This window comes from Mangifera indica, chromosome 1, assembly GCF_011075055.1.
Source record: "Mangifera indica cultivar Alphonso chromosome 1, CATAS_Mindica_2.1, whole genome shotgun sequence".
Classification (NCBI taxonomy): Eukaryota; Viridiplantae; Streptophyta; class Magnoliopsida; order Sapindales; family Anacardiaceae; genus Mangifera; species Mangifera indica.
In genome coordinates this window covers 973,921-999,880 of record NC_058137.1, presented here as the reverse complement: position 1 = coordinate 999,880, position 25,960 = coordinate 973,921, and the positions used below count along the sequence as shown (strand labels likewise).

Genomic DNA, 25,960 nt, shown 5'->3' with positions numbered 1-25,960 from the left:
AAAATCAGTAATTGACAGCAAATTCCTAATATCATATTCCTATTGCATTACAGAGGATTTTGAGTAAGGAACATGGCCTCCAATTATACTGAATCTGATAATATACATATTTCCGAATTTACAAACTTAAGTTCAAAATCTTGAATCTTATAATTTTTAACAAGTGATTAACAATAGCACGTAATATATAATTTTATTCAAATCTGAAATCTTATTCAACCTTTTAATCTTTGAACTTCAAAATCGAGTCAAATCATATAATCTTTGGAAGGCAAAAAATAACGGCAGATTGTCACTTGTCGTTTGGATGCTGAATGGGATCATGTTCAAATTCAAATAAAATACAATTTAAAATAAATTTAAATATAAAATATAGATTGAGATCAATAAATTAATATTCAAATTCGAATCTAATCCTTAAATACGAATTCGATTTAAACTCAAATTTAAATTCAAATAATTTTAATCACATCTAATACTATATTGTAAAAGCGTTCAGGAAAGACAGATGTCGTGGTCAGTGATTTTTTGGGTTAAGGGTCCAACAACAACCGTGTATAAAAATGATTCCGCAGAGACATAAATACTTGAAAAGGTTGTATATTTGCACTGTTGGGTCCATTATTGATTCGATTTTATTAATGCTCTCTCTTCTTGGCTCTTTCGCAAAGATCTCTTTTTGTTTACTCAATAAATATGTCACAAGGCGAGCCTTTATGATAAAGCTGCTTCAATAATTCAATGTGATGTACAAGACAACCACTGCATTTGCACTTAAAATTAACCAAATTCTGGATGGCCTGTCACTAAGGTCATTGAGTTTTTGTCGAGTTCATATCCTCGAGGACACTTTTGGCTTGAACTCAGCTTTATTACGATTAGACCTTAATCAAGGCAACTCAAATTTATATAGATTGAGCTTCAATCAAGTGTGAGCTAGGGATCTTTGCTTGTTCGAAAACCAAATTAAACTTAAGTTGGAAGAAAATTCGCCTTAGTCTAACTTATGAGCCAACTATTTGACTAGGTTTTAATTTGAATTTAGTTGTAATTCAAATTTAGTCGAATTAAGTGATTGATAAAATAGTATTTTTTCAATGACAAGAAAACAATATTGTTTTGACATTTAAAATGATGTTTTAACTATTATTAAAATGAGTTATACATTCTAGCCGTGACAATAAGCCACGAATACAAAAAAAACTATTCGCTAACACTTCTTTGTTATTTTAGATGATTTTTCTTTTTCGACAGCTCAAATTAGCTAAACTCAGTCTCAAGCTTGTCATTCTTGATTTGAGTAGAGCTTGAAATGACCTTTGTTTGGGTTTGATTTAATTCGCATCCACCCCAGGAAGAAACTATTATTCTCCTCTCCTGACATGCCATGCCATTACATTACAAACTTTACTGCAAAGCAAGGGCAGAGACAAGCAACCACATACTATTAAAACTTTTTCCTGTCCCTGACTTTCATTTGGAGGCTTGTTTGAGAGGTGGATTTGGTGGCAGATTTAATGAATGCACAGCTTCCATCCATAATGCGCTTGGAAGAAGAAAGTTCAGTTCGGGCACTTATGACTTCCAATTTATGATCACAGAGATACAGTTAGATAATGGAAAAACCATTTTTACAGGAAAGTAACTTCACAGGGTAATACTGGTAAAAAAATTTTGGCTCTGTGAAAAAAAGACCACAAAATGTCTTATTCTTTGTCAATGGGACAACTAAATTCATAACAGATGGAATCACTTTGGCTAGACATGCACACACAATGAATCGTAAAACTATGGAAGGGCGTGTGAGTGATAACAGATTTACACAATTCAGAGCCTACTGAGACCGAACAAGGCAAGACAATGAACAACACCACCAAAAAACGGTGTGATTAGAGGAAATTTTCTGAATGCACGAATGAACTTGAATGAGAATGCTTGTGGGAATGTACCGGCTGGTGGGAATTAGGGAATGTATTCATTTTCGAGGGTTGGTTGAGTTCGAGTCACCCTTGCTGCTGGTGCTTTTGTACTCCCAACTGGTGTCATCTGCAGGGCTTCACCCACATCTGCAGCCTTTTCCATCCGATGCATTTTCTTCCTATGCTTGTACTTCTGTGCCCATATTATCAGAAATACCAACAGCCCCAACAACACTAATCCGCCAAGAACAGACCCAACAACTATCCAGACTTTTAAATTACTCTTTTTTTCTCCACCAGGTGGTGGCACAGGAGAAACTGGAGATGGGCTGGGGGCAATAGACTCAACAACTATAGAAAAATGCCCCTGCTCGGTGGTTAAACATGTATTGCCTGAGACCACATTGCTGAAGTTTGTCAAACCATGCAAATCAAACCAAACACACTTTGGAACAGATCCCTCTGGTGCTTCTGACATTATGTCTTGGAACCTGATTGATATGGGATCAACAGATGCATTAATATCCAATTCCGGTAAATTTGTACCCGACAAGTTAAATGCGTCATAAGCAAGAAGTCCCAATACTGGAGCCAAATAAGTATAACCTGTTAATGGATAATACGTATGAGACAAATTGCCCAAGTTCTGGTAAACCAAAACAAGCCTCTCCACATAAGGTTTCTCAATAACCCCTATGGGGATATGAAATTGTTTGTACGTCGGCACACCTCTATTTCTTAAACTGCCACTCCTGAGTCTCATTGCTGCAATCTGAATCCCAGTCAAATTAGAAGGAACAAACCCATCATAGGTAATGCCTGTTTTCGGACGAAAAAAAGCCCTATAAGCATAGTCTTGGAGAAGGGCATCAAGAGCACGAGCAGAACTGCCTGTGCTAGACTGAGCCATTACATCCATCAAGAACGAGAACCATATCATCAAAACAAGCATCGCGAGACTTCGACGAAGCCCCATGGATGCATTCAACCCTCCAACTTGCCACCAAAATGAACCTTGTAAAACCCCAAATAGAATAGCCTGAAAGCAAGCAATAAACAATATCAACACAACCCACTTAACACCTGAGATCCAAAACAAAGAATAACAGAAATTTATGGAGACAATGCAGTAAAAACTTTGAAAGAAGCTTCAATATCACATTGGCTTAAGAAAGAAAGAGCTGATGTCACGTCCAGAGAGACAACGGATACTGTATGATAAAAAGAAAATGTTCCCTCAGGATTATATAAAAGCAGCTTTGAAGGTTTCAGCCGTTGAAGCTGTCTTTCTTTATCTTTTTGAATCCTTATAAAAGAAGCTGAATGCTGAACTCACTATCTCACAATTATGGACTTAATACAAAACAATCATTACCAAATCTCATTATCTCCAAGAATCAGACCCAAGATTCACCAACATTTCTCCATTAACACCAAAATTAACCACAAACAAAATCAAGATCAAATTAGAGGAAAAGATTGAAACTTTTTCAACACAAGTGGATTTCAACAACTACAGAGATTAAAATACCTGATTCCACTGCACAACCACAAAAATCTCGACTGATACGCCACAATGACTCACATGAATCCACCATTAAAACCCTACAATCTTCAGTTATACATAACTACTTCCTTTCCCTTCCCCAGAGCAGGATCCAACTGAGCAATGCGAGTGAGAAGTTTTCCCAGTTGGGCTACCAAAAGGACAACCTTTGCATTTCAATTAAACACCCAACAGAGCTCCAAACATAGGCTACACGCCCTTGTCAAAGAAAATGGATGATGGGTATTGGATCCAGAGCTCCAGATTGAATTAAGAATGCCTCAGAACAGTGTCTGATACAGAAATACAAGTAAATACATAAAAAATATATATAGTTTTTATGGAAAATTGTGGAGAGAAAAGCAGAAAGAAAACAAGAAAAAGAGAAATGCAGACGGGGAAGACAAGAAAAAGATAAGCTTGCTTGGCTGGCTTAAGAGGAGATGTGGAAGGCATAAAAAAAAAAAAGAAAGAGAAAGAGAAGATTTGGAAATGGATTTTAGGAAAGTATTTACATAATTTAATGCTAATGCTAATTCTAATGCTAAGATTCTTCTTCAGTTTTCATACAGTCCTCCATACACATTTCACTGTCATCACTTTCTAAACTCTACAGCTCCTCTCCACCCTCCAGAGGCCAGCCACATGCTTCCATTATTCTTCTTCTTCCTGTTTTGCCCTTTATATTGAAATGACCTTTTTACCCTAGTCTTTATTGGTTTCTATTTCTCACCCGTCAGTAGAAATAAAAAAGAAATTTGTTTGATGCAACTAGAAACGACTGTAGCGACTACGGGGATGGATCAGGTTTGGTTGTGTCTAGTTCGGTGTGGCCCGTTGAGTCATGGGCCAAGTCAGGTCAGGTGAGACCTAATTTTGGTGTAGCTCATTATGTCAAAGGGGTTAGTGTTGGCCGTCATGTTAAAATGGTTGATACAACCCATGCCTATAAGTAGATCTAATCAAAATATGCATGTGTCAATCTATATACAAACGGGTATACAAATTTATACTCAATTCGAGGTTAGAATGATCGAGTTAAGTCAAGTTTAGCTCAATCTATTGATGAGCAACAACTTCAAAGAAAAAGATAATAAATCACTAAAAAAAAAAAATCTAACAAGAAAAATCATACTAAAATACGAAGAAAAAAATTATCAAAAAAATAAATCGTTGAATAAAAGAAATTCACAAGTGAGGCAAGCTCTAATAAGTCGACGTCAATGAGTCTTTGATCTCGAATCGAACTAAAATTTCAGTTTAAGTTTAATTTATTTGAATCAAATATGAATTTAAATTTAATCTAATTCGACTTAAATCTATCCTTTCTTTTTGGGTGATAAATAAGGATAATAATGTCATTTGCACTTTTTATCATAAAACACATAAATTGTTTTCAAAAAACATGGTTTTGAATCTTGAACAAAAACATCTGGCCTTCTTTTATCTTCAAGACTATTTTTCCAACATTTATTCCCACAAAGAAAAAATAAAAATACCAGAAAAAATTTTCTTATTCAATTAATTTGCCAGCTCATCTCTGAAAACAAACAGATGGGTCCACACAGTCGCACATGCCCATTCTCGTCACCGTGACCAAACAGATGCTTTTTGCTAGAGTGAGTAAATTACATTCCCACCCCTAAGCTTTGGTAGACGACTTTTACCCTTCATATTTTGGGAAACTATGTTCTCTCCCTAAATTAGGGGTGCGTATGACTCCAGCCAAATCCGAATATGGGCATGATCAAGTTCGGCTAGAATTTTAAATAGTCAATTTGAGTTTAAACTTATTCAAACTTATTATAAATGTTATCGAAAGTTATTGATAAGATAAATAATATTATTAATAAAATAAACAGTGTCATCGATAAGAAAAATAATATCAATAAAAAGAGATTTGAGATAAATTCTAATTAAACTATTAAACTAAAACTCCAATTGAAATTAGAATCGATTAAAGTTTGACACCAAACCAGATCAAGTTGACTTGATTTTAATTTAACTCTATTCAACTATCCCTAATAGAGGTTACATTAGTTGAATGCATTTTTTTAAAGGTTAAAGAAGACATTTTGAATATTTAAGTTATACATTATTAGAGGATCGGATCAAATATCAGCATTGTATAAATATTTTTAAAATGGAGGAATAGTTTAGGGCAATGCTTCTTCCTTTTTTTGACAGAGAAATCTGGCCTAATTTGTCATATCGATAAACTTCAAAGTATAATAATTGGATCTAAAATCACGAAACAATAAGGTAATATTTATTATATTCTAGATATTTCTTATTAAGATTATAAAATCTATATAGATTTAGTTTCGAATTTCATGAAATGGATCATAACAAAAATGAAATTACATGTTTTTTAAAATTCAAATTAATTTATTTAATTTTTATTTCTTATGGAATATATCTATCAAATAAGGGGTTCAAATTTTTAAAATTTAAAAGGGGAGCACATTCTTCATTAACCCTTTTTTTTTTTTTAATTTTAGATTCGGATCGAATTCAATTTGGTTTTTATTCAATTTGAAACTATCATTATAAAAAAATTGGTTAAATAACATTTTACCTCTAAAATTTTATTAAACATATTTTTACTCATAGTTTTACATTAATTTTAATTAAAAATAAATATAACATTAATTGTGACCATTGACATTCATCACCGATGACATAAAAAATTACACCAATCAATATAATTTTCAATTGAAATCTCATCAATTCTTGACATTGCCCAAGATTAATGTTGTCGGTAATAATTAAATTTAAATTTATTTATGATGAAATTAAAATAGAGAGAAAATAATAAAATATTCAAAATTAAAGTCAAATTTATTTATAATGTTAGTGGCGTGTACAAGTGATTTTAATTTTATTATAATATATAGATTGAATGATGTAAATATCTTTTAATTTTGACATATACAGGTCGGGAAAACACTTTTTCGAATTTAATGGGTGGGAGTTGTAATTTATCAAACCTTGTGTGGGAAGAGTCAGTTGGCGTAAAAAAAAAAAAAAGAGATAATTAGTCAAATGTTACTTTAATTATAATAATTAATCACAATTAATTAAGAGTTTGCCAATAATATACAAATTCGAAGGACCCACTATTCGTTTTGGCTGTTCCCAAGAAAATACAGACTCGTGATAGGCCGTCGTCGTTTTGCTTCCAATAGGAATGGTCACTTTTTGCTCGTTGTTGTTGTCCTTGGCTCCACCGCCCAAAATGAATTCCATTTGCCTCCTTTTATTTTCCATTTGAGTATTCCCTGGTTATGGCTTAATTAGACTCACGAATTATATTATATATTAAAATTTTAATTTGTTATATTATGTCCCATGTATCATGTTATAAGCATTATCTTTAAAAATATTAAAAATATTTTCTAAAAATATTTAATTTCTTGAATACACCTTTATAATATTATTATTTTTTAAAAAAAGATATCATCAATTTATATTAGTTATATGCATCATATCGTAAAATATATTTATTATATTATATAAAATTTTTTATATATTTTAAGATACGTATTATTAAATCTATCCATTGGGTCAATCAAGCCTGAAACTCGAGTACTTTTAACTCAAAAAAAATGTATTTCAAGGCTAAATAAATTTAGACCTCAGGTGGCCAAAAAAAAAAATTTGGCCATGAAGTTATTGGGTTTGGACTTGAATTGAGGTCTTTCAATCCCAAGGATCGATAGGGCATGAGAATTCATTATAGACAATGGTGCATTTGTCGCATTGTCGAACCGGTAGGGATTGTGTGGGTGTTTTTGCAGTTTTTTAAAGTTGTAGAAACATGTTCGAAACAAACTCTAAGCTTGAAAATTTTAATAAACCAAGTCTAAACAAAAAATCTCAGGGCCAAAATTTTTTTTACAAGCCCAAACTTGAACAAGTCAGGTCCAATTTCAGTAAGCCCATTGACAAGCATATATATTAATTTTTACTTGTATCGTTTTATATTGTATGATACATATTATGTATTGTATGATATTAATAACCATAACTACATAAAAAATAAGAGTAATAATGCAAATACTAATTGATAGATATGTGTACTAATATATTATTTAGGGTTATATTTGAATCGAGCTTGATTCAAGTGAATCCGAAACAAGTCAACCCTAAATGAGCGCGAGTTGTTCGTCAAACTTGTAATTTAAAAATTTTGATATCAAACGATGTCGTTTTGACTAATATATATTAAAACGATATCATTTTAGTAACAAGTTAATTAAAGTTTAAGCTCGAATTCATTTGTAGTGAGCTCGAACTCAGCTTAAATCGAATCCAATCATAATATTATTATATGATTATTTGATTTAATTATTTATTTTATTTTTATTTTATCCTTTAATATAAATTCATTTAACCGCATATGACACCTCAAACCTTAGTACATGAAGCATTATTCAAAACAAAAATACTTTTGGCCAAAGGACTATTTCCCACCCAAGGTATGTTGCATTCTCAAGTTTTCCCCCACTAACTTTGATAATACCAAATACCCACCCTTGAAATTTTATCTCTTTTTGCCCCCCTAAACTTTAAAAAATAAAAGTTTCCCCCAATCTAAGTTTTAAAAAATGACAGTTTCACCCTAGGGTTTCATTTTGATATCTCCGACGTCATCTCCAGCTCCATTGCCGGTAGTCTATCCCTCTCGAAGCATCCTCTCTTTCTGACGGTCTTTTTTCTCCCATTTGGACGTTCAATCGATGTCGGAGAAGCCGTGGATAACGAAGAACTTTGTCAGGGAAGACAAAGTTCTTCATCTTCCCAAACGAAGACGAAGCTGTTGTCTTCCGAGAAGAAGACCTCTGGGAAGACGACCATCTTCCCAGACGAAGACGATAACTTCGTCTTCCCTGATAAAGTTCTTTGTCTTCTACGGCTTCTCTGACATCGATAGGGCGTCTAAATGGGAGGAAAGAGATTGTCGGAAGGAGAGGATGCTTCGGGAGGGAGAGACTGCAGGCAATAGAGCCAGAGATGATGTCGGAGATTTCAAAATGAAACCCTATAGTGAAACTGTTATTTTTTAAAACTTAAGCTTGGAGAAACTTTTAGTTTTTAAAGTTTAGGGGGACAAAAATACATTATATTTTAGTTTATTTTTAATATTATAGAGAAAATAACGATTTTACCCGACCACCATTAATTTTAACTGCTTATAGATGAGTATTTGGTATTATCAAAGATAAAATGGTGAAAACTTGAGATTGTAGCATACCTTGGGTGGGAAATAGTCCTTTGGCCAATACTTTTTACCAAACTCACACTACTTTCAACCATCTCTTCAAACCCTAAAATCATTCTTTTATGCTCATTAGTATGAATAAGTTAATAAATGTTAGGTACAAACCAAAGTATAGGGATAGATTCAATCATAGCAACTTGAGTTCAAATTCAAATTTAAATTAAATGTGTTAAGTTTGAGCCAATGATTAGATCCGTTTTTAAATGAGATGATTTAATAATTCAAATTCAAATTAGTTCAGATTAAATTCAAAATTAAATTATTTTTTAATCAAGTTAAAACTTCATCTCATTGATCTTGAACTTACTCTTATTCAAATTCGATTTAGATTAAATTCAACTATTAATTATATAAAAAAATATACTTAAACCTCATCTCATTGTCATGTCAATTTGCACATGTATAAAGAATTGCGAGTTTGAGTTGTATGCAATTGATGACGATTTTAAGAATATTTTAGTTGTAGCCATCCTACGATTCCCCACCTACCAGTACTTATTTTGTATTGAAAATCTAATTTTTTGAATTATATATCGCATATCGTATCATGAAATATAATTTTTAAATAATAATAATAATAATAATACAATAAAAATTTTAATTATCCTATTATCACTTTTAACATTATAGAATTTTTCAGATACACCTGTACTATGTTATAGCTTTTTTAAAAAAGATGTATTAATCCGTATTGATACTATATATTGTATCATATAACATATCTATTACATCATATAATTTTTGTATGTTTTATGATAAATATTATTTTATATATATTATATCATATACATTGTGTATTATATAATATTAATAATTTTTACTATTTATTTATTGAATAAGAGTTTGTCAGACAGATGTTGCTAATGGGCCTGATTTTGGCCCAATTGTAAATGAAATTGGGCCGGCTTAAATACCCAAACAGAGAGGCCGGTCCCATTTATTTTACTTTGTCATAAAACAGAACTCAATTACTCGCCGTCTGACTCTTTGCCTCCCTTTGTCTTCTGGCTGGCGCTCGCTAAGAGAGCGAGAAAGGAAACAAGGGAGGAACAAAAAGGCCAAAAAAGCAACAACCCCTTCTTCAACTGCTCCACTTCCACCATTCCCATTTTTTCAATTTTCATTTTCTTGAAGATCCGAAGATAAAAATTGAATCTTTTTCGATACTGCTTAAGCCAAACGGAGCTCCGATTCAGCTTCCGACGCAACGCGTTTCCGTCAAATCACGGCGTTTCTTTGGTTGACTTTTTGGTCGTCTCATTTTTATTTATTTATTTTTCACTCGATTTAGAGTTAGGGTTTGGGTGTTCCATCGAATGAAATCTCTCCCTCTTTAAACAATTATTCGAAGTTTCTTCACGGAGTTTCGCCTTCGAAGGTATGTTATGTATCGTCTTTTTCTACTTTTTGAAAAATTTCGGGTGTTTATTGTTTGATTACGATATTTATTGGGTGAATAATAATTGAATGGCTAGGGTTAGGGCATCGAGAGAAATGGAAGCGTCTGGTACCGATCCTGATGCATATAGAGGTACTTCTGGAATGAGTGGTAATTCACGAAGATATGGAATGTTTTCGGCTTCGAATATAATTCAGGCGCCTATATCGACTTTGTTAGAGTACTCTGGTCTTTTGAGAACGAGGCCTAATCATCAGGAATCACAGTCATTGATTAGTGGGGGTGTTTCATCTTCACACATTAATAATCATAATCGACTTGAAGATCTTACTTTAAACAGTACTAATAATGGAGAGGTTTCGATTAGGATAATTGGCGCTGGGGAGCATGAACATGAGAGGGAAGGGTCGGCAGGATTGGTGGTTGGGCAGCCGAGGGATGTGAGTGGTCAGAGTGAAACACCATCTGTATCCTTGGAATCTGAGAATCAGGGAGAAGGTAGAAGTGGTCGTGGGGTGGTGAATGGGGAAGGCGCTTCACAGTCTTCTAATGGAAACGGTGATGCAGAAACTGGGGATGGAGCTGGGGTTAATGGTAGGGACTCATCTTATCAGAGATACGATATACAGCAGGCTGCTAGGTGGATTGAACAAGTCCTTCCATTCTCTTTGCTTCTCTTGGTCGTCTTTATTCGCCAGCATTTGCAAGGTTTTTCTTCTTAGCTCTTTTTTGAATCTATTTCCTTATCTTGCTTTGTCATGGACACTATTTACTATTGAGTAGGGGATGATTTTCACTTTGCTTGCTTTGCTAGAATTAAACTATTTTGATGATGATGATGATGATTGTAGGTCTTTCTTGGGTTTTCTTTATAAGTTTTAGGTGATTTAGTTTGATGTTGCTTACATTCTTTCTTATAAATGGGAAATCATATGGAGTAGATGTAGGAATTTTATTTTTTCTTACGGTGTTGTTGGGTTGTCCATTCTCACAGAATGGTTTAGAGAATTCTTTGTGGCACATTGATGATATTGCTGATCTTCAACGGCCGTTTTTCAGAGATGAGATGGAATGCTATCAAAAATTCTATGTAACTGATGGTTTTCACATGGTAATAAGTAATCTAGGCTGTTAATGGTAAGTATTGTATTGTGAAATGAAAATTTAATTGCCTCAAAGAAGTTCCAGTTATAAGTTTGGATTGCTTTTAACAGATTGTTAATGCAGCTTACTTCTTCATGTACTGACATGTAGCTAATAGTACTTCAGTCTCATGGGTAGTGCCTCTTTATCTTGGTATTGCTGAAATTTTAACTGAGTTTTCATTCCGTTTCTGTTAATCACAACATCAATATTTCTCTGGTTGTGTCTGTAAATTTTGAATAGATCTTTGCAATCTGAAGCTATTCTCTTTCTTCTCCACTCCTTTTCAAAGCCAAATGCATAGAAGTGCATGCACACAGACATATGCTCTTACTATTTTCGTCCACCCACCTCAAAGCCTAATGCATGTGTGTGCATGCCTTTGATGCTTTTGTATTAAAAATTCTGTAAAGTATGAATTATTGTTTCTTGAAATGGGATGTGTTTGAGATTTATCTACATATTTTTTATTCTTATTATGTTTTGAGTTACAGTTATAGCCATTGCTTGCTTCTAGTTGGTGATATTTGCCTTTCTGTGGAGACTTGCAGGTTTCTTTGTTACAATTTGGATTGCTGCTGTGATGTTTAAGTCAAATGACATTCTACGGAAACAAACAGCTTTGAAGGTGCTGTAAATTCTATTCTTAGTGGTCGATTGGAAAATGGAAGTGAGAACAGTTCGCACTGTTCTTTACTGTACTAAAATAAAACATTTCAATGGTTGGTGTGCAGGGAGAGAGAAAGGTCTCTGTTCTGATTGGCATCTCGATTGCGTTCATACTTCATGTGCTTGGTGTTTACTGGTGGTTTAGGAATGATGATCTTTTGTACCCTTTGATCATGCTTCCTCCCAAATCCATGCCACCTTTCTGGCATGCTATTTTCATCATCATGGTGAATGGTATGTTCTTGTGTTTAGGTTAATAAGCCTTTAGTTCTTTTTTCCTTTAATTTATTTAAAATGTACTTGAGTGAAGGTCTTATCTTATGGCATTTAGGTTTAGTGCTTCCTAACGATCTGCATTTATTCATTGATCAGATAATTCCTGGATGTGTTAGAATACCTGTTATTTTTAGTAGTCTCTTAACATGAGTTCTTTTCAGATACTTTGGTCCGGCAAGCAGCAATGGTTTCCAAATGCTTTCTGTTAATGTATTACAAGAACAGCAGAGGCCGAAACTATCGAAAGCAGGTGGGTATTATATGATACAACATTCTGAAAATTAATATGCCCGCTGTTCGGTTTTATATTTTCATATTGGTGTTTTCCTTACTGTGATGTTGAACATTTTATATTTGTTTTCATTTCCTTTCGCTCATTGTTTCTTGAAATAGATTATGTTATTTTTCCTGATTTTCTACTACCTTTTGAATTATCCCTTTATGACTGTTGAAATTATTTTTTTCAGGGTCAATTGTTAACTTTGGTTGAATATCTGATCCTGTTATATCGTGCCTTGTTGCCAACGCCAGTATGGTATCGTTTCTTCTTGAACAAAGAATATGGTAGCCTCTTCTCATCCTTGATGACAGGGCTGTACCTAACTTTCAAGCTCACCTCTGTAGTTGAGAAGGTAATGATTGAGTTCATCTTAAGTAGATAGTGGCTCATCTTGTGGTGTTTTCATTCCTCTTGTTTTTCCCTTACATGGGTATGGTGATTTCAGGTGCAGTCCTTCTTCACTGCACTGAAGGCATTGTCACGTAAAGAGGTACATTATGGGGCTTATGCAACATCAGAGCAGGTAGTTTCCCTTTCCTTTAACTCAGGCTACACGATAGCATTGCCGCTGCAACATGTCTACATGCAAATGAATAATTTATTGCATTCATTTTGCCAAATTTATATACCTATTGATATGATTGAACTCTATGGATTAAATTCATTGTGCAACAAATGAAATGAATACAGAAGAAAAAGGAAGCACAGAAAAAGTGAAAGCTATAAAGAATATCTCTTAAGCAGAAGAAGTTTGTTTGCACATTCAGCTACATGCAAATGAATAATTTTTTACAAATTATTAGCAATTCCATACCATTTTCTGTGTATTTTCACTGGAGATTTTATGTTGTAATAAATTTGTTTTGTGATGCCCGTAATATACTCCATTGCGTGCAAACATACCTGATAACTTGTTGGCTTGAGATTATAAAGTGTCTAAGAGTTGTGTGTTTGACTCTTTGTGGCTGTTAATCTTAACTCGGAAAGTTGCCCATGTGAACAAACCCACATTGTGTTTGATGCAGGTAAATGCAGCTGGGGATCTGTGCGCCATATGCCAGGAAAAGATGCATGCTCCTATTCTACTTCGTTGTAAACACATATTTTGTGAAGATTGTGTCTCAGAATGGTTCGTTTGTTGGTTGCCTATTGTCATTTGTTCTTACTGACTTGCAAAATATGTTTTGTTTTTTCATCCTTAATGCCGTGTAAAAATTAGGGGAAGTGAATTGTTTTAACAATAGTAATTAGTTTTTTTTTTTCTATATGCAGGTTTGAAAGGGAAAGGACTTGCCCGTTATGCAGGGCTTTGGTGAAGCCCGCCGAACTCAGATCATTTGGTGATGGATCAACTAGTTTGTTTTTCCAGATATTCTAATGTGATTAGTGTAAAAATGGGCAAGTTTTGCAGCCATGAAGCTCAGAAATATTCATTCAAAGAAGCCTTATGGCTAGATTTGTCACCTACACCCCTTAATTTGGCTGTACTCCACTCTGCCATGTTTATCGGCGCCAAGAGAATCAAAGCATTTAGTGATGCGTATACGCGTACTGGTTTTCTGTTAGTATATGTTGTGTTGAAGAATGTTGAAGATGGGAGGTATGTTGAATGTATCTAATCGGGCCATTAAGTTAACAGGATTTTTCCTTCCTCAAGATAACAATATAAAATGCCAAATGTTCAGTTGGTATAAATGAAAGCTTTACCCCAGCCCCTTTTTGAGTGTTCAACGTCAAATCGAATATAATTTTCTTTGCTTTAATTGAAATGTGTGAAGTGATTGAGTTGTGTATACTTGGTATCATCAAATCATGGTTTGGCCGTTTGTCCTGCAGCTCCATGGGTTACATCAAGTTGGGGTTGGATGCGGTCTGGTTTGGATTAAATCCATGAATTGACTCCTTTAAGTTAGAACTTTATTTTAACAGATTAGTTTTAGCCAATGTTTAAAATTGGATTGGTGATCGATCGGTTCAATTAGAAATTGATCAGTTTAATTTATTATCAAATTGTAATAAATATATTTTGTTTAAAAATTTATAAAAATAAAATTAATCAAGATATTTATATTTATAGAGATTAAAATTTATTATTTTTAAAAGATAATATTTATTTATATTTAAAAAATAATAATTATTTATTTGATTTTAATGAAATAATAAAAATAAAAAAATCACAATCCCATGATACAAATAAAAAATATAATTCTGTAAATTATTAGATATAAGATATTTTTTTTTCTCTTTTTTAATTTTATTTTTCTTTAAAAACCTTAAAAATTCATCCAATTTAATAAAAAATAATTCAATTATTCAAAAATAATTAAAAATTTAAAAAATATTATAAATTTTGGTCAAATTAGGTCAAACCCGATTTTAACTAATTCATCTGATCAAATTTAATTTTGACCGAGTCAATAATTAAACTGTTTTTTTATGTTAATTAGGCTAAACTTGAAATTAGTTTCTAGTTCAATTGGTTGAATTGATCGATTCGATTCGATTTTAAAATTATTAATTTTAACTTAGCTCAATAATTTATTTGATAATATTGTTCATCTTTTTTATGACACTGTTATCTTGATGGTGACTCATCAATGGTATTGCATATTAATTTGAATAAGTTTGACTTTTAAGCTGAACATTATGGTTTCAATCTAACATTAAGTGGACCTTAGATGGGCTTCGATTGAATCCATCCTATCATCTGATGATCTGACGGTCCATTTTAGTATCAACAAAGCTGGACTTAACTTTCATTTACAGATGACAACCACACGATAAGTTAAACAAACAAAAGAATGAGCAATTCCAAGTTTCCAACTTATTTAATAACAAATCCCAAAAATTGCATTCACAAATTTCATGCGACACACAATATCAAATAATGCATGCCAAAAAATAAGAAATTAAGAAGGGGGATCATCTCCCTAGCTTCCCTCCTTCCTCACAGATAAAAACAGGAAGGAAACCAAGTTAAAAAGAAACAAAAAAAATGGAACAAATGTTACCAACTTCTATTTTAATGAAGTTAATAGTAAAACTAAAATCAAACTGAAGATTTGGAGGACTTTTTTGCATCATTTTCTTCAGGTACCTCCGTAATACTTAGTAGGTTTGGTGGGGCATCATTTCGCGACGTTTCATCACTTCCTTCTGATGAAACCAGAAAGATTTCCTTTGTCACTTCTTCAGGTATCTTTGTACTTGGTGGATTTGGCGGGCTTGTAGAAGGGGATGCCTTTGATGGTGATGGAGGGGATGTAGGCAAGGGTGGGGAAACAGAGAGCATCCTGGACAAAGGGGACATGGGGTAAACTTCCGTCACTTCTTCACTGCCCTCATCCAAATAAACAACATCCTGCATAGTGAGTTGGTGGTATTCAACAATCTCCCGAAGAAACCGGTTCTCACGTGCATATATTGAGTTCTCATTCGCCAAACGAGCCTTCTCAGCCAAAAGAGTCTCTAGCTGAAGGCGAATCTGCAGTAAAAGATTTGCATATCCAAACCAACTATAAATTGAGAACAGCTGACTATATGTGGCAGAATCTTACTGTAATGAATATAGACATTTGCCCCCAGCTAAATACTTACAAACATTACTTCTGACAAGAATCAAATAAACAGAAGGACCTATTAACCTTAAATTTGCTGCAAAAAGGTAAAAAAAGAATGTTTACCAAATCATCATCTGCAGGGTTTTGCCCCTTCTCACGACTCTCTCGAAGTAGTTTATTCTCTTCTTCCAGTTGAGTACACCTTTGCTTTGCAAAAGCCAAATCTGCTTTAACAGTTTTAAGCTCCCGAAGAAGAAGTTTTGCTTTGGCAGCTGTCGCCATTGCAACCTGTAACCCAAAACAAAGTCCAGCATGCATTTCATTTGATAGGAGATATAATAAAGTTGGATCATAAGAATCTGTTTCTTCTGCTAATGATTCAAAAACAATTAGAATAAGACTAATGCCCACATTTGAACATCAAATCTCATTATGTGAAATAGAAATAATGCAATTTATACTATCAATGACCTAAAGCTTCAACCATGAATGAGCTCAGACTACACATTATCTGAACAAACTGGAGTCTCACCAGAACAAACCAGAATTGTCCCCTCTTTCCTCTAACCATATCCTAAACTGTGAACTTCAGCATTGCCAAAAACGACCAGATATTAAAGACTTCATAGTTGAGAATAGCTGAGCCTGATGGTCAGCTTAAAGTGACTTCAAAATTAACATGGTTTTGCTTTTCCAAATTAAAAAAATGGATACTCATACATGAACCATTAACACACAATTAAATAGTTGCCACCTTACGTCGCGAGATGCCTTGAGTTGTGTTTCATGGTAAGTTGGATTCTGTGATTGTGGCATTACAGGTTTCCATGTGCTATTTGCACCAGAAGCCGGACCTTGGTCCTCAGGAGTGCTTTCTTTTCGCCTAATATGAAGTTTACGGGTTTCTTGGATAATATCTGCAGTTTTATTTTCCACAATTGTCCGGCCTTCCTGTGGACATCACAAAAAGTAAGAACAATTCAATTGAAGACTTGATGGAAGCTCATTACTCAGAGCATCATAAATCTTTGTTCACACCTTCTCATTTGTTCATACATATAAAGAAAAGGTAGAACTTACAAATTCTGGAATAAGTAAACACAAGACAAACAAGAATTTTAAGACTAAGAACACAATCTTCCAGTAAAACATAATCTCAGGAAAATTACCTCAAAAGCCTTTTCAAAGGTGTCACCAATTTGATTAAGGGAAGATGTAATTCTGTCCAAGCCCCTCCGCAGTCTAGGATTGTCCAGATTTCTAGTGCCCTCGGATGATTGGAATGGTTGCTGGGACTGCAGTTGAAGGAAAAAGATATTAATAAAGAACATAAACAAAGAAAGGAAAAGAACAACAAAAATGGAGAATTTTAAGTATATTATCACCTGGCCACCTGCTGAGGTTTCGGACATCTGCCACCTAGAACTTGCAGGTGGTTCAGATCGGGGTGTTAACTGTTCCTCCTCAAGAATTGCTTTGGCTTTCTGAGCTATTACACCCCAAAACCCTTTGGAGTCGTTTCTAGCTGATGCACCCTCATAGGCAGTAAAACTCTACCATATCACATTCACAACAAGAATGCATTATAATTTGAAAAGAAACAATCCAAGAAGAAAAAATATAAGTTGCCAAATAAATAGCACATGAAAAGACTTGTACCCAATTCTTTATATCTTTTCATCACAATCAATTCTCTGAATTCTCAAAGCAAAGTAACTAATAAAAGCAAATATCTCAGAATCTGGATCATGAAAAGGCTTCATCATCGCTTAGTTTTTTTCTTCTGAGAGGTTACAAATTATATAAAACAGAAAATATAGCACAACCTCAAGAAAATGTCATAAAAGACTTGAACAAATGCCAGATAGCTCAAAACTGAGGGGAGATCTCAAACCCTGCCTCTAAAGACCAGACTACATTACAAATATCTGCGAAAATGTCTCTGGAACTGCACAATTATTCCACTCATACCAAGGAAAGTAAACTTATAACAAGACTTTTTCATCAACCAAATATCATAATCAACATAAGTCATGTCATGGACAACCATTTAGCACTTGTGATGAAAATCACTATACAGTAAATTGTTTGAATTGATGATAACCAAAGGCACCCTGTGGGCAATATTTACACACCTAACAGAAACAACAATGAAAATTCTAAAGTATGCAACTGAAATCGACATAAAAACAACATCTAACCCGTTAAAATAAAAAATGGCAGAAACCGATCCATAGATTAATAGAGAAAAAAGAGAAAAGAAAAAAACCAACCTTGGATCCTTGAGTTTCAGATGACAAAGGAGGGTCTGCAGAATATGCAGAAGAAAGAGATGAATCACGATGAATGGCTGATGCCCGGATCGCCTGAGCAGCTAAGGATTGTGACGTTGATGGTGAAATCGAATGAGAAGCTTTAAAGGTCGGAAATGAAGCCTTATTATCATTGACGTTGTTGCCTGGTGGATGACAAATCTCTTCTTTGAACGTTGATGATTTCGTTATTCCCTGTCTTCTCCTGTACGCCATTTCTGAAATTCCCTTTCTTTCTTTCTTCTCTTTTCTTTTCTTGCAATATAAAAGAACGTCGAGATGATGACAGAGCCACAGCCACAGCCACAGCCACCGCCACGCCACCTAAGCTACCACCAAAGAAAACCCAGATGAGGAAACTTGAAAAGGAAGATCCCCAACAGAAAATTCTACGTCCAACGAACTCCAAGTCTCTCCTGTTTTAATGAAACTTAAAAATAACTCCCCATGTCACGTTTCAACCCGTCTCTCTTCACCCTTCACCCTTGGATTTCTTATACCACAATCTAACCTTTCTGCTTACGGTTTTCACATTTTCCACATCATCATTCCATTTCATTTCCCTCTTATTTTGGAAATTATTAAATATCATCATTTATGTAAAATCTATATGTAACAAGATACCATAAATATTCTACATTGATATATATATATATATATTTTTTAATCTCACGATATAAATTAAATAATACTTTTTTTTATCTAAAACCAAAATCCACAATTAGAAAATGATCTCGACATAAATTAACTAATCTATTTGTCAAAATTATTATATATATATAGTTATAAATTAAAAGAATTTTAAAATAATTTTTGTTTACCAAATTTGTAATCAATATTTTTTTCTTTTTCTTTCACTTTTACTCTTTTTTTTTTAATTATTATCGATGGTTTTAGTGTGTTTACGCTTAGGTGGATAACGATTTTAAAGGGTGGGCAAAGGTGTTGGTGGATTTAAGTTTGGATGAGTGCTGATTATGGTTTTTCAAACTTAAATTACAAAGATTGAATTACATAATTTGGTAGTTCAGATAGGTTTGGTGGTTTTGATAGGGTTATCATTGAATAAGTGATAATTAGGGGAACTATGTTATCAAATTTGAATAAGAGGAACTGAAATGCAAATTTTCAAAAAGTTAAAATCATATTTAAAACATTAAAATGAGGTTTGTAAAAGGGCAATTTTTAATTTTTTCCCCAATTTTATTGGAAGATGAAAACACTGTAGTACTCTTATAACGTTAATTTTTTTAAAGAAATTAAATGATGAGTAAAAAATGGTGATTTCTGCATATAATAGGTGAAAATTTATTTTAACCCCAAACTTTGGATGAGAAAACGTTAATAGCTCTATATTTTATTTACTCTAGCCTAGGTATGTGAACGTGATGAATATGATTGGTTTTGTTTTCGAGGGCCTAGATGACAACTCAAAGATGCTGATATAGTGCCAATCAACTAAACTTTCTTTCTTTCTTTCCTGTGACTAGCTGTTATTTGGATGGATGGATCATATAATTCCAAACAGTTTAGACATGAAGCGTAGCTCAACCTGGATTCATCCAAATTGAATATTCAGTTAGAGAATTCAAACTCAATCAAATTAATGCATGGTATCATCATAGGCCCGCTAATAAAATGGATAGTATCGTTAGAAAGGTAAATATTAGGTAAATATTATTGCCGACAACATAAACATTATTACCAAATAGATAAATGAACCAATCTCAAACTAAATTATCAAATTAGAATTTCAGTTCAAATTGAACTAACTCAAGACTGGATCCACCCCTATCTTAATCCCATTGTGAATTGAATCAGTCTTTAACTTATTTGTATATAGCTTTATGGAAGGTAATAAAGTCATGGTTATGGGAAATGGGACCTGTCACCTTTCTCTTTTATCCACACATGGTTAAAATAATACAGAAGATCCAACCACAGGAGTGAATATGTCAAAAGCTATCTTTTTTCTTTAAAGATTTTGATTTTATGTAAATATCTTACAGCTGAAGAACCAGATCAGTGTGCTTAGGATCCAATGAGGAATGGTGATGATTATCAACTCTCTGATAACTCATTTTTTCCATAATGGACCCCCCTGTGCCTGAGCATTGCTGGTGCAACAATCTGTCTTGCCTTGAGGAGGTATTTATCTGATCCAATCTGGTTTTCAAATATGGTAGATCAAAAGTGAACTGGGAAACAAGTGGCAAAGGTTGGCTCGATTTAATGGATTGGCTAGTCTCTTGTGAATCCATTTCGTCGAGGTCTTGGCCTTGTGCAGCAATTGCTCCATCATCTCTCAAACATTGGGAACCTAGATTGGTTAGGGATGTCTTTGTTTGACAAGAAATTGACATACTTGTGCTCTGTCGAGGCCCCAACAGTGATGCTGAACCAGAATTATTTACCAGGTTGAATCTAAACATATCTAATGGAGAATACTCCATAGCCGAGTCTGATGACTGTGCTTGGTTAGCCAATTTGTTCTTGTCTGATATTGATGTTGACTTGTCACCTGTGTCTTTTAACCCAGAAACTGAGAAATTTGAATCTCTAGCAGCAGCCATGGAGGAATTTAAGCTCAACTTAATCCCGGTACTTTCACCCTTATGAGCCTTATCACTCCCTAAAACACCTACAACATTTACTGCACTGCTGGTGCACATAATCCCTCCAAAGGCACTGGGAACTTTCCTCCCGTCAGTCTTGGGTTCCACCTCTACAGAAGGGAAATGTGTACCCCATTTGTCACCAGTACAAACTTTCCCTCCTTTACCAATATCACAGAGGGGGAACCTGTCACTGCTGTTTCCAGGAAAATTCCGATGTCCTTGATGGTGGTAAGATATGTTTTGAGACATCGAAGAATTGAAGGTAGTGTCCAAAGGAGGAGGTCTCTGTTGGGCCAAGATGACTGCAGGAGGATCTTGACATTTTGGAGTCTGGAACCAAGGGTTTGAATCTGAAATCTGAAAATTGGCAGTTGATAATCCATGTAACTTCCGTTTGGCAATCATTTGGGCTGTTGGTCCTAAATCTCTAATAAACAGCATTAAGCTTTCTTTATAACCAATATCCTGCTGACTCACCTACATAGAAAGAGAAATTGATTTACAGTTCTACATCCAGAAAGCAAACATTTTGAAAAAACAAAGAAGTTAATGTCTAACATACAAGTCAATAATCAGACAATCACCAAATAATGCACAAGGTGAAATCCATGAATTAGAATGAATAAGGAATATGCTCTTGCACTAAAAGTGTAATGACATCAGTAAACATTTCTCAACTGGCAGGTCCACAAAATGAAAACCCCCAAAACTTTTGCTGGCTTAGGACAGCCGCTTAAGATTTTAAGGCACTGAAAAAATAACATCAGCTGGTTTCACATGTCTTAGAATTGTCAAATATTTGTCAGCGTATCTCATAGAAATTGAAGGTTGTGCTACCTAATTTGTGTAACAGATTAAAGATAGATGAATTATGCTAATACCCCACTAAAGGAAAAGAAGACTTTAAATACTATGTATTTTTAATGATAAAGCAACTCCACTCAAAGTAGGGTCCATCCAACAAGTAAGAAAGCTCCTAAAGCAATTTAAGTATAAAGCTTAAAAGCGCAATGTTGGGCATTCAGTGTCTTTGTCAAATAAGAAAGGTGACAATCAGTTGAATCATTAACCAATGCAGTTATTCAGGATTAAACATTTGGCACAAGTCTGAAATAGGTGTACTTTGGTGGAATGCCACACACTTTGCTCCCACTAGAAGGCATGGCCTATTTATCACATGATTGTTTAGTATGACATTTACAAGTCATCAGCCTTATGTGAAAAACACAAACGGAAGCGAAAAACACTCACTTGCTTTAGAGCCTTTGAATTATCATGTATTGTTGACATAACTGAATCATTCTCATTCAGGAAGGGTATAAAGGGATTATATGTAGAACGCCGATCTTCATCGAAAAAAATTGTTGTTTGACTATCTTTAGCACCTGATAGAGAAGAATTAACTTAGAAGAGTTAAAAGAATCTAAACTTCTAAAAAATAACAGTTGTAACATGAAGGGAGTTCACTAAAATAATTTCAAGGCAGCTTAGTGTCACACAAGGTTATGCAAATCAGTGATGGAAAACATGGCACTGCATTGGCAGAAATAGATTCTAGAATCTAATTGAAGTTTCAAAATCAGAAAGCCGTGTACTTTTAGAAACTATACCAGATGGATTCACCAAAAGGAAAAACAAGAGAGATAAATAGGCACCATAGCATTTAAGATTGGCCAGGTGGAATCACACAAAAAATTAAAATTGGAATTCCTTTTTAAAATCAGAAGTCACTTTTTACCAGGAAGCACTTCAGGATCTCTTTCAGAAAAAGGAGTTGCAGCTCTAGAGCACCACAGGTTTCCTCGACGACTTCTCTTGAGATTTGATGAACCACTCAATGTATTAGAAACAACTTTTAATGAATCGTTGACAGCTGTGCTATTGGATCTCAAATTTGTCGTATGCTTTGTACTTAAGCCATAAATTGGACTCCTAGCTTCACTTTGCAGCCTTCTAACAGTTCTTCGTCTCGTCTCTGAGAACTCTGATTCAAAATTCTTTGGGTTGGTTTTGAGAGCATGAAAAACTTTTTTACTTAGTTCATATATAGCACGAGCCTGTAAAATATAGACGCTGATAGCTAAGATCTGGGTTGTCATATTAAATAATTCCGAAATATTTCTTCCAGATTTTGGCAGAAATTTGATCATATTTATACCTGTCTGAAATAAATTGTGGTTGAGGAATTAAAATGCATAGCATTCCCAGATATCAGAAACACATCATGCTGCATAGTAGTCAATAAAATAATCAGTCAAACTAACACATTAATTCTCCAATACTCTGAATAGGTATAGATTTGCATTCTATAATAGCCAAAGGTATTGCTGTCTTCACAGTCATTTAAACTGATTAGCATTTAAACTACTTTGGATACATAAAACCAACAACCATGATACATCAAATAGGCGAGTTACATAGTTTCATTAAAGGAACAGAAGGATAATGGCAGATTATGATTAAAACCAATTGACCTTCAGAATTGGAAACAGAGAATTACTCCTTAAGAAAAGAGCAAACCTCGAATTGTTCAAGACTTGTATACATTCCTTCATGAAGTTTAGCCCTCATGGTGCCAAAATCCATAGGTTCTTTGATGATTTCATAATAATCATCCACCTAATTGCAGCCAACAACTTCATCTTATTAAGCATGAAGAAGGGTATAGGGAATTCATGATTTGACAATATGAAAACCAACAACAAATTGCAAACCTCTTCAGGGTCAACTGGTTCGGCAAATATTTCATGGGTGTCTCTCCTGATATGTAAAAAGAACATTCAAAGTAAATTTTATAACAAGAATATCTCATTAGGAGTTCACTATGTAAATATTAAATCTTGTAAATTTCAAACAAATAGACAACAGGTTCATCTTCCAAGAAATGCTAATAACAATTTCATTTAGGAAAAATTCCACCTTTGTAGTATGTCAAGGATAAGCTCTAGTATGTGTTTTTCTGGCATCCATGGGGCAGATGGTCCACTTGCTGGTTGATCTGATATCAAGAAAGAAGATATATATTACAATTATCTGAACATGGAAGTTCTACATTTCACAAAATTTGATAGAGTGAATGAGAGCTACCGGGGTAAGTAGCTTGATTGCCTTTATCACACAGCAGAAGTGGTTCATCTGACACAAGAAGCCATACAAGTTCTCAGGTCAGTATGGATGAAATGTAGAAGCAGGTAGATTATCATTACACTTGCAACGATGCATGAAGTCTCACCAATATTACTTGGCTGATGTTTATGATCTCGCTTTTTATCCTTATCCACTCCATTTGATTCAGGATCTTCAGACTACAATTTACATATTGAAGTTTTTCAATTATTTACAATGGTAAAACTACTCCTTAAGTAAAGACCAGAAAAAAGCATTAGTTCCTAAAGGCATTATTTATGAACTACCAACTGTAATCTCCGAGGAACAGAATTCGATATTGCTAATTCTGTCAGCTAAATTAGAGTCAGTGCCAAGTGGATAAGCACTTCCACTTTAATCGACACAATGACAATTATTCCAATAAAAAAATTCACTACTCCTAAAAACTGAAGAAAAAAATTAGCAGGCTTATTCAACTAGAATATGGGTTTTCCACATAAAGGTGCCCCCAGAATTCTGAAATGAATCAAGAAAAAAGAAACAAACTTTTAGGATGCCTATGTGGAAAAGCTGAAACTATATATAAAGGAGTTGGTACAGTTCACATAATTCTAAACAAAAGCTTCAGCTGCATTGCTGAATCAATCACACTGTGGAAGGAAAAAAAAAATAATTACAAAGTCAGTGAAAGAGTGAATCATGGCACAACAAACTAGAGTGAGCTTGTCTGTTGGCCGACAGTAATTTTGTCTGCATTTGATTAATTGACTGAAATCTCCCAGCACTAAAATCTCAAAAAATGCAGAGATATATAATCGATAAACCCCCTTTACCAGCTTGTAAAATCGTCACCTATTAAAACCCCAAAAGCAAAAGCACAACACAAGACAAGAAGGCACAAGCAATATGAGCAAGAGACACATCAATGAAAGAGAATCACAGAAATGGTAACAGTCATAGTGTTATAAATTTAAGGTAAATAAGAAGCAGACCGGCTGAGCAATGGGTGAAACACAAGTAGCAGCCACATCTTGAAGGGGTCTGAGTTTTCTCTTTTTCCTAGCTCTTGTGCGAGAGGCTGGTCCATTTATGCGAGCATTTGTGCCAGGAGCAACTCTTACTCCAACTCCAACTTTCACGCGCTTCATTGGCTCAACCTTGCACGCATTCAAGCCAGATACTCGAGGACTTGTTCTCCTGTGCCCTTCTTTCGACATCGACATTCGTACTTTTCTTCAACACACAGCCCACCATTCATACAATCACAATCACAACCACATTATTAAAGAACAAAAACTAACAAAAAAAAAATGCATCTCTCGCAGATTTTAAACATTTTTCACATGCATTTTCAAGAACCCACCTGGAAGACAATGTTGAAAACTAAAGAAAATAAGAAATTATAAATATGGGAGGTCGTCAGGTGTTTGTTTAGCTTAATAAAAGGTAAAATTTTGCGGAATGTAACCGGCAAAGGAGAAGAATTTAGAATGCACTTTAAGAGATACAGCTTGCAATTGATTTGCTTTCTTCTTTAAACGATTTGAGATTTTGCAGACAAGGAAAACACATTAACCCCTTCTTACAAATCACAATTGTTCTTCTTATTTGCTTCCTGTTTAACATTATGCTGCAATCTCCATCATCAATTGGATAAAAAAATTACTAAAAAAGAAATATTTTGAAAGCAAAACAGCACAGTGTTAAAAGTAAACTGAGCAGTACAGCATTAAACATGAGAGAGAATGGGGTGGTTGTTTGTACTTTAACCTCTCCTTGGAATCACAGTCATGCTTGGATAATAAACGCGCTTCGAGGAGCTTGCTTCTCACTCTCTCTTGTAATG

At 34.2% G+C, this 25,960-nt stretch overlaps 4 protein-coding genes across 7 annotated transcripts; 1 reads left to right on the top strand and 3 right to left on the bottom strand.

Moving 5' to 3' along the window:
- Positions 1–1,550: 1,550 nt before the first annotated feature.
- On the bottom strand, positions 1,551–4,044 carry LOC123209544. The gene is made up of 2 exons (XM_044627639.1): positions 3,451–4,044; positions 1,551–2,958 (listed from the first exon to the last, which is right to left on the bottom strand). The coding sequence occupies exon 2, from the start codon at positions 2,893–2,895 to the stop codon at positions 1,963–1,965; it is 933 nt and encodes a 310-aa protein (XP_044483574.1). The 5' UTR covers positions 2,896–2,958; positions 3,451–4,044; the 3' UTR covers positions 1,551–1,962.
- A 5,674-nt stretch (positions 4,045–9,718) lies between these two features.
- LOC123227614 (RING finger and transmembrane domain-containing protein 2-like) lies at positions 9,719–14,247 on the top strand. Of its 2 annotated transcripts, none has more exons than XM_044652690.1 (9): positions 9,719–10,127; positions 10,231–10,856; positions 11,843–11,919; positions 12,026–12,194; positions 12,398–12,486; positions 12,704–12,868; positions 12,962–13,039; positions 13,542–13,645; positions 13,789–14,247. In XM_044652690.1, the coding sequence occupies exons 2-9, from the start codon at positions 10,244–10,246 to the stop codon at positions 13,892–13,894; spliced, it is 1,401 nt and encodes a 466-aa protein (XP_044508625.1). In that variant the 5' UTR covers positions 9,719–10,127; positions 10,231–10,243; the 3' UTR covers positions 13,895–14,247. The 2 variants fall into 2 exon arrangements, with proteins under 2 accessions (XP_044508625.1, XP_044508617.1); XM_044652682.1 differs by having other exon boundaries at positions 9,721–10,127; positions 10,225–10,856.
- A 1,071-nt stretch (positions 14,248–15,318) lies between these two features.
- LOC123209135 lies at positions 15,319–18,921 on the bottom strand. Its single transcript, XM_044626929.1, has 6 exons — positions 18,350–18,921; positions 17,462–17,629; positions 17,246–17,371; positions 16,836–17,027; positions 16,200–16,364; positions 15,319–16,000 (listed from the first exon to the last, which is right to left on the bottom strand). Exons 1-6 carry the CDS (start codon positions 18,602–18,604, stop codon positions 15,566–15,568), a joined length of 1,341 nt encoding a protein of 446 aa, XP_044482864.1. The 5' UTR covers positions 18,605–18,921; the 3' UTR covers positions 15,319–15,565.
- Positions 18,922–20,257: 1,336 nt separating this feature from the next.
- Positions 20,258–25,844, bottom strand: LOC123220057. Of its 3 annotated transcripts, none has more exons than XM_044642056.1 (11): positions 25,478–25,844; positions 25,107–25,347; positions 24,239–24,311; positions 24,094–24,141; positions 23,926–24,004; positions 23,721–23,766; positions 23,527–23,625; positions 23,165–23,233; positions 22,745–23,063; positions 22,258–22,391; positions 20,258–21,483 (listed from the first exon to the last, which is right to left on the bottom strand). In XM_044642056.1, exons 2-11 carry the CDS (start codon positions 25,335–25,337, stop codon positions 20,392–20,394), a joined length of 2,190 nt encoding a protein of 729 aa, XP_044497991.1. In that variant the 5' UTR covers positions 25,338–25,347; positions 25,478–25,844; the 3' UTR covers positions 20,258–20,391. The 3 variants fall into 3 exon arrangements, with proteins under 3 accessions (XP_044497991.1, XP_044497999.1, XP_044498007.1); XM_044642064.1 differs by having other exon boundaries at positions 25,107–25,342; XM_044642072.1 differs by having other exon boundaries at positions 22,258–22,352; positions 25,107–25,844.
- Between the last annotated feature and the right edge of the window lie 116 nt (positions 25,845–25,960).

What these genes read in the sequence shown, in the direction of transcription:
- LOC123209544 (XM_044627639.1), bottom strand. Translation starts at nt 2,895, where the DNA reads ATGGGGCTTCGTCGAAGTCTCGCGATGCTTGTTTTGATGATATGGTTC.
- LOC123227614 (XM_044652690.1), top strand. Translation starts at nt 10,244, where the DNA reads ATGGAAGCGTCTGGTACCGATCCTGATGCATATAGAGGTACTTCTGGA. An exon ending in TATTCGCCAGCATTTGCAAG is followed by an intron (nt 10,857 to 11,842) that starts GTTTTTCTTCTT and finishes GGAGACTTGCAG; the next exon opens with GTTTCTTTGTTACAATTTGG. An exon ending in TTTCATCATCATGGTGAATG is followed by an intron (nt 12,195 to 12,397) that starts GTATGTTCTTGT and finishes AGTTCTTTTCAG; the next exon opens with ATACTTTGGTCCGGCAAGCA.
- LOC123209135 (XM_044626929.1), bottom strand. Translation starts at nt 18,604, where the DNA reads ATGGCGTACAGGAGAAGACAGGGAATAACGAAATCATCAACGTTCAAA. An exon ending in CCTTTGAAAAGGCTTTTGAG is followed by an intron (nt 17,028 to 17,245) that starts GTAATTTTCCTG and finishes TGATGTCCACAG; the next exon opens with GAAGGCCGGACAATTGTGGA. An exon ending in AACTCAAGGCATCTCGCGAC is followed by an intron (nt 16,365 to 16,835) that starts GTAAGGTGGCAA and finishes TTTGGGTTACAG; the next exon opens with GTTGCAATGGCGACAGCTGC.
- LOC123220057 (XM_044642056.1), bottom strand. Translation starts at nt 25,337, where the DNA reads ATGTCGATGTCGAAAGAAGGGCACAGGAGAACAAGTCCTCGAGTATCT. An exon ending in AACCAGTTGACCCTGAAGAG is followed by an intron (nt 23,626 to 23,720) that starts GTTTGCAATTTG and finishes GGCTGCAATTAG; the next exon opens with GTGGATGATTATTATGAAAT. An exon ending in CCACAATTTATTTCAGACAG is followed by an intron (nt 23,064 to 23,164) that starts GTATAAATATGA and finishes TATATTTTACAG; the next exon opens with GCTCGTGCTATATATGAACT.